This window comes from Palaemon carinicauda, chromosome 38 (genome assembly GCF_036898095.1).
Source record: "Palaemon carinicauda isolate YSFRI2023 chromosome 38, ASM3689809v2, whole genome shotgun sequence".
In the NCBI taxonomy this organism is placed as follows: domain Eukaryota; kingdom Metazoa; phylum Arthropoda; class Malacostraca; order Decapoda; family Palaemonidae; genus Palaemon; species Palaemon carinicauda.
This window is the reverse complement of record NC_090762.1, coordinates 56,374,908-56,387,340: the sequence shown is the minus strand read 5'-3', so window position 1 is coordinate 56,387,340 and position 12,433 is coordinate 56,374,908. Positions and strand designations below refer to the sequence as shown.

At 40.1% G+C, this 12,433-nt stretch overlaps 1 protein-coding gene across 3 annotated transcripts in view; it reads right to left on the bottom strand.

The window, feature by feature from the left end:
- The window catches only part of Ranbp21 (exportin-5-like protein Ranbp21), a 126,024-nt gene that overhangs the window by 17,841 nt on the left and 95,750 nt on the right, over positions 1-12,433 (bottom strand). For all 3 annotated transcript variants that reach the window (XM_068362255.1, XM_068362257.1, XM_068362256.1), the window contains exons 11-15: positions 11,530-11,715; positions 10,441-11,397; positions 8,989-9,271; positions 8,246-8,379; positions 4,490-4,671 (exon numbers count right to left, since the gene is read on the bottom strand). In XM_068362255.1, coding sequence (XP_068218356.1) covers positions 4,490-4,671; positions 8,246-8,379; positions 8,989-9,271; positions 10,441-11,397; positions 11,530-11,715 — 1,742 coding nt within the window. The remainder of the gene's footprint in view (positions 1-4,489; positions 4,672-8,245; positions 8,380-8,988; positions 9,272-10,440; positions 11,398-11,529; positions 11,716-12,433) is intronic.

Below are 12,433 nucleotides of genomic sequence, written 5' to 3'. Positions count from 1 at the left end.
CTTGAACGGTGGGAATGCGTAGAGATCCAGATGTGACCAATCTAGGAGGAAAGCATCTATATGTATTGCTGCTGGGTCCGGGACTGGAGAGCAATAGATTGGAAGCCTCTTGGTCAGCGAGGTTGCAAAGAGACCTATGGATGGTTTTACCCCAAGTGGCCCAAAGTCTCTTGCACACATCCTTGTGGAGGGTTCATTCGGTTGGAATTACTTGCCCTTTCCGACTGAGACAATCTGCTATGACGTTCAAGTCGCCTTGGATGAACCTCGTTACTAGGGAGATGTCTTGACCTTTTGACCAGATGAGCAGGTCCCTTGTGATCTCGTACAACGTCAGTGAGTGGGTACCTCCTTGTTTGGAGATGTACGCCAAGGCCGTGGTGATGTCCGAGTTAACTTCCACCACTTTGCCTCGAAGGAGAGACTTGAAGCTTTTCAAGGCCAGATGTACTGCCAACAGCTCCTTGCAGTTGATATGCATGCTCCTCTGACTCGAGTTCCACAGTCCTGAGCATTCCCGACCGTCTAGTGTCGCGCCCCAGCCCACGTCCGATGCGTCCGAGAAGAGAACGTGGTTGGGAGTCTGAGCAGCCAGGGGAAGACCCTCTCTTAGGTTGATATTGTCCTTCCACCAAGTCAGACAAGACTTTATCTTTTCGGAAACCGGGATCGAGACCGCTTCTAGCGTCTTGTCCTTTTTCCAGTGAAAAGCTAGATGGTATTGAAGAGGACGGAGGTGTAGTCTTCCTAGAGACACAAATTGTTCCACGGATGACAGCGTCCCTACCAGACTCATCCACAGCCTGACTGAGCAGCGTTCCTTCTTCAGCATCTTCTGGATGGATAGCAGGGCTTGATCTATTCTGGGGGCTGATCGTCTTGTTGTTCAGCAACGTCCTCATCAGAGGGTTCCTCATCCGAAAACTGATGAGGAAACGGCAACGGAGTGGGCAACGTCTGGCTCGCTGAGTCCCGTCGCACTGGTGGATGCGTGACGGAGCCGGACGCAATATCATGGAACTGCTGCACAGTCTGTGAACTGTCAACAACCATGGGTGCGCGAGGAAGCACAGCGTCAACCCGAGACTGTCTAGGCCGTCTGGGTTGTGCAGTCAACACCCTACCGGGTTGCTGAGGTTGACGCACTGCGTCAAAACAAGTCACCTCTGCTGGTTGTTGAACGTCCTGAACGTCAACAACCACCTCCGAGCGTCGCTTAACGTCAACGTGCGGCTGGCAACCCACACTGGGTCGCATCGGTGGAGGAACCACCTCAACTGGCAGACGCGAGTAGGTTACCTCAGCGTCAACAGGGCGCACAACCGACCGGTTGGAAGGTTGTTGGCCAGAAGGTTCGGTAGCAACCTTCTCCGCATTAAAGTCCTCTATCAAGGACGCAAGCTTGGACTGCATGTCTTGCAGCAAAGCCCATTTAGGGTCTACGGGAGCAGGTGTGGCAACAGACGGGGTTAGCGACTGAGGCGGTACCGTTTACCATCCCTGAAAGCCTTTTAAGCGTGACATAATTGTACAGCAAAACTTCAAAGGCTCGAAAACAGCTGTGAAGTTGACCTGTAAACAACTTGGAGCGTCTCCTGGCCAGGCGCCAGGGAGAGTCTACGAGAATTGAGAAGTCTATCTGGGCAGAGGCATGAACTCCCAAGCCGAGAACTTCTCTCGTGTCATATCAGACTCTCGCTCTATAAACCAGTTTAAAAGAAGGGAAAGCAAAGGCTGTATCCCCCAAACTCCTCCTGGTGAAAAACCAGTCGCCTAGCCAACGTAAAGCTCTCTAGGAGAGCGAGAGAGCACTAGCTTAAAAACAACGGCTTCGAAGTAGCTAGGCCTAGTGTAAGCTCTGACGTTTAGACGAACGAGGAGCAGCAGTTACAAAAAGATCCGGACAAAGATCCTTAAAAAAATCATCATGATTTAATTAAAGTCCATAGGAGGCTAAGCAGCTTTAGGCTCCTCTCCATCTGACAGAGTCCTCAAGGGAATATCGGTAGGAGGGGGAACAGCAACTTCCTCAACTACAGGAACCTTGTCCGAAAAAAGCTGAGTCTCAAGCAAGGGAGAGACCTACCGTGGTGGCAATGCTTTACAAGCAGAGTCCACACTCACTGGTGCATTAGTAGCGGACCAGAACGCAACGTCATGTAACTGCTTGACAGTCTGTGAACTGTCAACAACTGAACTGTCAACCACAACAGGTGCGTGAGGACGCACAGCGTCCACTCGAGACTGCTTTGACTGCCTAGACTGAGCAGTCAAAACAACTCTAGAATGCGGAGGTTGACGCACAGCGTCAAAACAAGTCAACTCCGATTGTTAGTGAACGTCTTGAACGTCAACAGGAGCATCAGCAAGTGGCCTAACGTCCAAATGCGGCTGAAAAACCACACGAGACCGCATCGAGTGTGGTTCTAAACAACCTGACTGACGTGACTAAGCTACGCCAACGTCAACAGTAAGCACAAAGGAACGTTAGGTTGGCTGAAAGCCAGGATATCGATGAGATAAACGGCTAGACTCAACGGACTAATCGGCAGAATAGTCTTCCATAAGGGAGGCAAGCATATACTGCATGACTTGCCATACAACCCATTAAGGATCAACGGAAATGGTTGTGGTAAGAGACGAGGGTAACGTCTGTGACCGCAACACTTTGCCTACAAAAAAAGACTCTCGGAGTCTGTGTTACGCTTTTGTTAGGCGGCGAGCAGTTATCCGATGACTGCATAGGGTCAGAGCTGTCCTAATGGTTGTAACCAGGACGCTGGACCTGTCCTGAAAGGACTGACTTTCGCTTAAGGGCTTCGAAACCTTGTGACAGGTTTCTTATGCGAAAAGCCTTCGGATGACGAGGAGAAACAACGTCTCTCTCGTCTTATGGTAGGGGAGATCTTGGTAAGATACACCCAATACCATAGAGGGAAAACGTCTGTTCGTTGGTCAAGGCCTCTCGAACCCATAAGTCGTTTGACATTACTTCTCCCCTGGGCTTGGGAGCATGTAAGAGGTCCCGGACTAGGTGAACGACAGGCACGAACAGACGAACCCTCGGAAGCAACACTGTAACACTTTGCGCATATCACTTTATCACTTCGATTTTCTGTTTTGCACTTATTTCACTGAAATTTCTACTGATTTCTACCTGAAACACACAATTCTACCCTTCATTAAAAGGTAGTAATTGCGAAATCAGTCGTATAATGCAAGCTCATTAATACCAGCAAAAAACAGAAAGCATATTTAAAGATAAAAAAAAATCAGTGGCTGGGAAAGAGACTAAACACTAGTTCATATAACTACGTTTTCAATCTCTCACCGCACGTAGCCTAGGGACGAGAATAAAAAACTAAAACGTTTTATCCTTCCTCCCCGTACAGCGACTAGGGACGAGAGTAACACGAGAACAACGTTACCCGCTTGAACGGAACGTTTTCTCTCCTCTCTCTCCCTCCGTCTCTATCTCTCTCTCTCTCTTTCTCTCTTGATTTCGCACCTAAGAGAAGAGCCCAATTATATTACGTCAAAAAAACATGTTATTTGACTAAAGGAAAAAACTGAAAGGTTTTTCAAATAAAAAGTTCCTTTAAAATAGAATTTAAAACATTTAAGCTAAGAAAGAATGAACAAAACGTCAGAATCGATTTACTCTTACTGCAAAGTGAAACCGTGATACACTCTCTCTCTATCGTAACGATAGAGCGCATGTTGAACGTCCTGAACGTCAACAACTGCGTAGCATAAATAAACAAAACGTTAGTTCATCTTTGAAAACAGTACGAAGACTATCAAAGAAATTCTTTCATAAAATATTACATTTAAAAAGTTTTAAATCCTTAGCTCTATAAAAGCTAATTACGATATAAAGGGCTCAACGTTGATTAACTTCGGTTTCCAAGTTAGGACCGCCTACTCTTAGGAAAGGTCTATATATACAAAACATTAAAATTATTTTTATATGTTTATAATAAATGGAAAGTTAATCGAAGAGGCCTAATAAAGGCGGAGAGATATAAAATATATAGAGGAAAATCTATAACGTGATATAATTACTAAAAGCCTAAACACACTTCCGCTAAGGGAAGGGTCGGCCATTTAAAAGTGAAAGAAAGTCCATACTCTCTTTGTCACCATAATTAAATCTATCCAAAACGAGTTCAAGATTTAAGATGAAGATAAAACACCTGCATAGCGAAAGCTCAAAACTAGAATAGTGTACTTCACCAATTAGTTGTGAAAACAAATCCAGTTTAGCAACAGCGAATAAGCACGTATTGTCGGGAGCACGACAGAGAGAAAATTGAGTTCTTTGTTTACATTGAGTACTGGGTATCTGGACGACAGATGGCGCTGTTGGGCACACCCGCAACCTGTGTAGCGATCGCTGGCGAATTTTACCTTAGAGTTTTCTGTCGAGCAACAGAGTTGCAGCTATTATAATCACCGGCTAAGTTAAATATTGAAAAAGCTAACTTACTTTAAAAGTGTGGTGATGATGGATTGACAAATGGTATCACAGCCCAAGACTAGTTCACCTAATTCAGACAGCATCTCATTATTAGATGAAGTTGATATTGCAATCTCCATGTCAGCTTCCATTATGTCTGGAGCATCAAACGTCGTCCCACGCTGTCCACTCATGATAATAGCTTTCAACAGCTGAAAAAAAAGAGGTTTTAAAGGTTTTACAATTAACAAAAAAAAAAAAAAAAAAAAATTGTGTCTTATATTTTAAGGAAAGTGTCTTTTTGTCTAATTATCATTATTAATCATTAGTTGAAAATGCAGGATGCTATTAGCCCAAGGGCTCCAACAGGAAAAAATACATTTGAACCATACAGTATACCTAAATTAACTGCAAATACCTGTAAATTACGTAGTTATTAGAACATAATGCAATCATAAATGGAAAATAATACAGTACATACTATAAAATACTGTACATAAACCGTCATACCTCTTTTCACTAAAGAATCTACTTACAAAATTTTCAGCTGCAAAACAAGATGCGAAGATTTTTCTGACTCACATTGCGAAAATTGTTTCATGATAAGAAAAGAAATTTGCCTGCCAGGTCAAAAATAATTTAGTCATCCATTAACAAAAATTTGAAGAAAATGAGGGGACCACTTCCCAAACACATAATGTATGTTTCGTCTGCACGACCTCCCCAACCCAACTTGGGATGCGTCCATGTGAAGAATCATGGAAGTTGGGAGAGGACCATCAGAACTGACATGGAGAGAGAGCCTTTGGTAGGAACTACAGTCTGAGAATCCTTTTGCAGCACATGGGTAACAGACATCTTTCCCAAAGCCTCTTTTGTATAGCTAAGAAAAATACGGGAATACAAATCATTGTCATTTATATGGAGAGTATTCCTTAGGTGGGAGGAAGTCCCCTGTAGCAGGTGGACATTGTCTAACCCTTAACACATATAAAGAAAAAGGTGATATAAAATGACTAGCTTGTATGAGAGGCAAGGTCTAGAAGTCATTTCCTCAGTAAGATTACATGACCAATAGCAAGGACAGGATTATTTCAATATATTTTGAAAATATTCTTAAAAACCATATGTCAAAAGAAAAGGCACGGTCTCTTACTTGTACACGTGTTTCTTCAATGTGGATACACCTAAGTGAGGGATGTCCATAAGCAAAGAAAAGAATTCATTCATTCCATTTTCATAATTTCAGTTAATCCTCCTGAAAACCAAAATATAATTTTCAAATGAGTTGTTGTGCAGCGACTACTGCACCCCCCAAACAAATGTCTTGTGATTTGGGGGTACAATCCTTTAGGTAATGTGAAATAAAGTTAGTCCTTCTCTTCTAGACTCTAGCACTAAGGACATACACTACTGATTGATTTTTTACTTAACACTAGGGTTCCAGCAATACCACAAACATCATGAACTCTGGGAAGGGACCCTGGCGGCGATTCTCCCAAGGATTTATATGCTCTAAAAATCATTTCTCACAACCAAGAAAAAATAGAATTCAATGACAATCTCTTTTTGTTACGACCTGCATTAAAAAAATAAGTTAGGGGCATTAGGAAGAAAAGGAGCAGTTCATTTCACATCAGACCGATCTCATAAGACAAAGTCACAGACTGTCCAAATCTTCCATTAGTTATTTCTCTGATAGCTGAAATGGAGAAGGAATCAAATCTGTTGCCAACAATGGATGGATTCTGAGTTTTTGCCACAAACTCCGAAACAAAACAAAAAGACAGTTCTTTCCATCCTTCGGATGGGTTAAAAAGATGAAATACGCCAAGCAGCTTACTCACTCACTCAGATTTAGTTAGGTCCAGAAGGAAGACCATTTTTTAAGTTTGGTCTCGATCTGAGGCTTTATGATGAGGCCTGTAAGGTGCCATTTCTAGGGAACCTTTTTCACACGCCAAAAGGGGGGTTTTAGTTCTCTGGATGGGCAAAAATGCTCAAAGCTCTTGGTCAGGGCTGAGAGTTCCCACAAGGAGGAGAGATCTATTTCCTTCAGTTTGAAGACCTGGCTTAAGGCCGAGCAATAACCTATTACTGCTGTGACAGAGAAATTTCTCCTTATGGAGGAATACTTTACCAAAAAGACCACTGCATAGGACTTACAGAGGTATTGTAACAACCAATTTACAGGCGGTCTCGAAAAACCTCTCTCAGTGGAGATGCTGGATAACCTCATCGTGAAACTTTCTGACGTGAGATTGATGTGTAAAGTTTTGCCACTCTTGGAGTTATCTTGAAAGTTATATAAGAAGATCCAGAAGGTTACGGTACCACTCCACATGAGGCCACCATGGAACTATGAGTACTAGAATTACTCTTCGATTCTTTGATTCCCTGATCTTGTTCATCGCTTAATGAATCAGGCAAACCACGAGAAAGGCTTAAATGTCCAGACCATCCCATTGGTGTTGGAATGCATCCTCCAATATCGCAGCTGGGTCTGGAATCGGAGCGCAACACACCTAGAGTTTGTTGATCAAGTGTGTGGCAAACACGTCCATTATTGGGGAACCCCAGAAAATCAAAAGACTCTACCACTCAAGGATACAAAGCCAATTGAGAACCAATTGTTGTCCCCAGTCGACTCTGTCTGCCATCACATTCTTCTTTCCTGTGATGAAACAAGGCAAAAGAAGACCTGCAATCATCTGGGCCCAATGGTGTATTCGCACTCTGCATTTGCATATGTGGGATACTGAGCCCCCTTGTTTGTTTATGTAGGTCATACAGTCGTGTTGTCGCTCATCAACATTACTGTGTGACCCCTGAAGGGTTTCTTATATGTAGAGTAATGCTTAGTAAGCAGATTTCATTTCTAGGTAATTCATATGGGAAGTCTTGTCCTCCTGCAACCATATGAGTTCATCCAAGATTCGTTTTGGAGACCCAAGCTCTGATTCTCTGTTCTCTACTGCTGCCTCAACCATGCTCAAGGAAAGAATGAAGAGACAACCCAGCACCAATCTGTTCCATACCAACTGTCCTTGGTCAAAAGCAGACACGAAAAGGGAACATGCACAGAATATCATCTATCAAGGCTCCTGTACTTTCACAGTTAGACAAACTAGTGCAACAGGCAAGTCACTATCCTTCCTTCCAACATCAACAACTGTTGGCTTGTTGCCTTGTCACCCCTCGAACACCCAAAAAGACAAATCCCAACATTACAACAAATGATATGATCAGCTATAAAATAGACTGAAGAGAAGCTGTAGGATGGGGGAGGGGGCATTAAGAGAAATGCCTTTCCCTCTATACCTCTCCAGGCCATGGTTGTTTGCATGGGATAGTCTGCGACTTTGGGGACATTAATAACTTCACTGCCATATCAGGGATAAGTCTCCAGCTAAGATCTTCAGAAGCAAATAAAAGTTGAAACAGAATACAATATAGTTAAGAACCTAAATGGACACTTCAAAGGCCCTTTGGTACAGTACTTTAAAACCCTGTGCTGCTCACAACTTACTGTTGGGTGTACCCATTTAACATCTAAGAATTTAAAGGTGATTTTTCTTAGCTACACAAACCTGACTTTATTAAATTACACTATTCTAAAGGATTAAAGGCTTTTATATGCATAGAAACAAAAAGTTTTAAAGAGGTTATTCCATTCTCTGTTTATGAAAGTCCCTTTATGAGGATAGAAGCCACAGGCTTCTCGCCCATCCCATCTGTCAACTCTATAATATGGGTATTTGCAAATGTAAAAGTGTTATAACTTACATCAACATATTCTCTCGTAAGCATTCGAATCAGCAAATCCTCCAATATTTCTTGAACGTCTTGATTCTCTTCCTGAGAATCACTTTCTACAACGATTGTTAGATGATCCCAGCGACCACTAAGCCGTTCTAGCACTGTTCATGAAAAGGAAAGAATAAACATCACAAATTTCATGTGAACAGACTAAATCTGTATAAATATTAAATAATGTAAATTATTTATGGCAAGCATGAATAAGGATATGTGTTAAAATAAGTAAGAATGCAAAATATCTACATCAAAATTTAATAATACTGTATTCTGTAATGTTAAAATATATGTAAGAATCTAAAATATCTATGACAAAGAAGAATAAAAAGTACAGTATGTAACAAAGTAATAAACAATAATAAAAACTCTACATTAATAAATTTTTCAAAATACTTTATAACAGAAAATGTCTGGTACTGTATACTCTTGTCAAAATACTAAGGTTTCATTTCAGATCTCAAAGTCATCATATTACATGTACATTTGTTATTCTAAAACTGTTACATACGTTCTAATATTAAACAATGCCGTAGTCATTATGCTGACATCACCAAATGTACAGAATGCAAGTGTTTTCGATTACAGTACTGCACAAGTAAATCTTATAAAAAAAAAACCTATGAAACAGTGAAAATATAAAAATCTATACAGTACAAGAAAAACGGAATACAACAGCAACATAAAACACTATTGCTATACAGTAGTGTACTTACTGTATGGACACAAATGATTTAGGACAGGCAATAATACAGGCTTGTAAAATTCTGCTGGACATGACTGAATGAAAGGCTTCAAAAATGTGCGAATTATGGGTCGTATTCTATAATCCGGGATAAGATGCAAGTTAGAAAACGAAGAGTGGATCAAATATTCTGCCAGATGAGGCTGCTGGTAAAACTCTACACCCAGCGAAACTCCTGCATTCCCCAAGATGTGATACGAATGGTCATGAACCATAGATAAAAAGTACTGCATTCGTTCAAGAGGATGTTGTACCTGTTAAGGAAGCAAAAAGTAAATTACTTAAATTGGTTATATTGAAATTAGAGAAGATGAAAAAAAAATGACAAAAAGAGCACACACTAGTTCAATCATTCCCTTTTGCCTTTCTTCAGAGCTGAGAACTCAGATTTTTAACCCAAATGTTTGGTTATACGTCTCCAGTAGTAACTCCCTTTGAAATATACACTCAAGAGTTCTTTAAATAAGGTTGACTATGAACAGTAACAAGTAAAATGATAAACTTCAAACTTACTAGGGTAGGGAACTAAACCTTCAAATAAAAGAAGACTTATGAAACTCATTCTCTATTGTAGTGACATACAACATTCTCAAGTTATTCTTTATGTTCGCCATACCAGTAAATGTGAACAGTTCTAACCTTAATTTAATTAATCTCAACACAATATAAACACAAAATGAAAACTTCCTGGCATATATTCAGAGTACAAAATGATAAATACTGATGAAAACATTACCACTGGGAAGAATCATCTCAACTTTTCAAAGACAGCACTGATTAAAACTATTCTAAATCCCTATCACTATTATCATGTTGTTGTTATTTTTTTTTATTGTTGTTGTTGTTGTCATTAAATATCATTCATCTGGTATTATCATCATCATTACTATTATTTGTTACTATTGCCTTAAATATCTTTATTATCATTATTACTACTAGTACTAGATCACAAAGTTGCATTTCTATTCTCTCACATTGCTAGACCTAAGATGAAAAGCTAAAGAAGTTGGATAGTTGAAGTGGGAAGACACCAAAGAGAAGGGATGAGATGTAAAATGAAGAAAGTAGTGCACCTGGGAATTGAAGGGTTAATACATAATTTTTTCAACAATTCCTGCAGAAACTACACAGAAGCTTATCTGATAAGAGGCGGCTATAATTTTCATTTGAACCTTTCAGCAAAATACCCTAGTAAAACAAGAAAACTATAAAAAAACATCTAATTTTCGCATGATTTCCAGCTATGGAACCAAACACTTGAAGCATAGTACATTACCTCTTTTTAATAAAATGGTAGAAAAAAAAGAACAATATAACAATCTGTTTGCAAGATGAAAAAAATATGTTGCAAATCTTGTATTTTAAAGCATATGAAGAACATTACTATGATGATGATGTGACCTACAATACAAAATAGCCTTACCTTCGGTAGATCACTATAAGGGTCTGCTGGATTTACAGAATTAAGCCCTAATATGTTATTTTTTTCAGATTCTGGTAACATATGAGCTTTAGCATACCCGGTAGAAACGCGCATAAGGGCATCTTGATGCCACAAAGTATTGAATAGCCGCACTAGACAGAAGAATTGTGGAAGAAGTGGCAGAATGTACGGAGTGGCCGGATTACGACACATCACTGTCCCATTTTCTGTTCTCTGCAGTATGAACCCTCCTTGTTCAGCGTGTTCTGTATCTGATGGGTATTCTGATCTCTTAATGATGGCTAATATCAAATTGACACTAAATATGATCTGAGCCCTGTTTTGTCCATTAACATCATTTTCACTCGGTTCAACAGGGGCCTTGTCCAACCCTACAAACGACATGAATTCCAAAGGAGAACTAAACTGCTGTTTAACACCAAGCCAAAAGTCTGATGCAGGCTTTAAGATTTTGCCGATGAAATTACTTTGTTTCTCAAAATTGACATGCTGATTACTGATAAGTATCAATGCCTCACTAAGAGTGACTTTTTCCATTTGTGATAACTCTAGTGGGTTATGACTCAAACTTTCAATGACTCCATTCATAAAATCAAATGCATTTATCAGAACGTCTGGATAACTCCTAGCTATTTTTACCAAGAGTGAACAGCCATGTCTTCGAACATTTTTTACTGTCCTGCTACGTGAATCTTTAGTTTGACCAGGTAATGAGAAAGTTAAAGCAGAAAAAATCTTGTTAAGAACATCCATCAACATTGTGGGGACAGTCCTCACAAATACAAAAAGACCAGATATACAAGATAAAAGTGTTGATAATATGAGTGGATCTACTGTCTCATAAGCAAGACACTGTTGAAGAAGCTGCACTCCACTTTCTGCATTTGGTTTAGCTCGATCACTTTGTACTGTTCGACTCATAACACTTTCAACTATCTGAGGAAAAAAGAGAAAAAGTCATAAGCTTTGTAAATCTTATAGTTAACAACTTTGGATAAACATTTACAAATTACAAACAAGGCTTTAAGAGTGCAGTAATGTGTGACAAATGAACAATTATTTCATTACCTGCGAGAGAGCATCCCATTCTAAAAAGGATGGTGAAAACAAATTGCACAGCTGCTTCTCAGCATTAGGTCCAGGATCAATAGGCTTCCGTATCTGCTGCGCTAATAACCGTTCTACATAAGAAAACATGGTTACGGGTGCTATGACTGACGCAACTTTAATCACATCAAGACTTTCAGCTCGTACCTGAGAGAAAAACATGAACATATTTTATATTACTGCTTTTCTCCTTTGCTTTAACAAATATCATCTCAAAATGAACTATTCAAAGTAATTACACAACAGTATTATATTGCACATATATCGTACATCCTTCATATTTCTGGTTATGCCTATTTGCCAAATTGAAAGTGGCCAAAAGATTAATAGTGGCTGAACAGGCTGTCTTCTTATGCCACACTGCTTTTTTATGAAATCTAATTTAAAACTCAATCCAAAATCTAATGCTGCCATTACCCAAACGAATATAACAAATTTGGAAATAATTTGTATTTTTCCTAACATACGAACCTGAAGCTATTTATAATAGGGTATTACTTTCGGCGCTGCTGAAAGACGAGCCATGATAATTTTAGTGAGGGATAACTACCCCACCTGCTAGTTAGCGGGTGGGGGGGTGGGGTAGACTGGCTACCCCGCTCACTCACACCTCTCAGCTGAGTAACCACTTTGCTTTATGGCAGGACTTCTCGGGGGACAGGGTGGCGGGCCAATTTGTATAAATAGCTTCAGGTTTGTATGTTAGGAAAAATACAAATTATTTCCAAATTTGTTATTTGTTCTGACACAGATACAAACCTTCACTATCTATAATAGGGTGACTTACTCTTAGGAGGGAGGAAGTCCTCACCAACTGGCCTTGGTCATGACCCGGGGTCCTCTCTATTTCGATCTGTGATCGAAA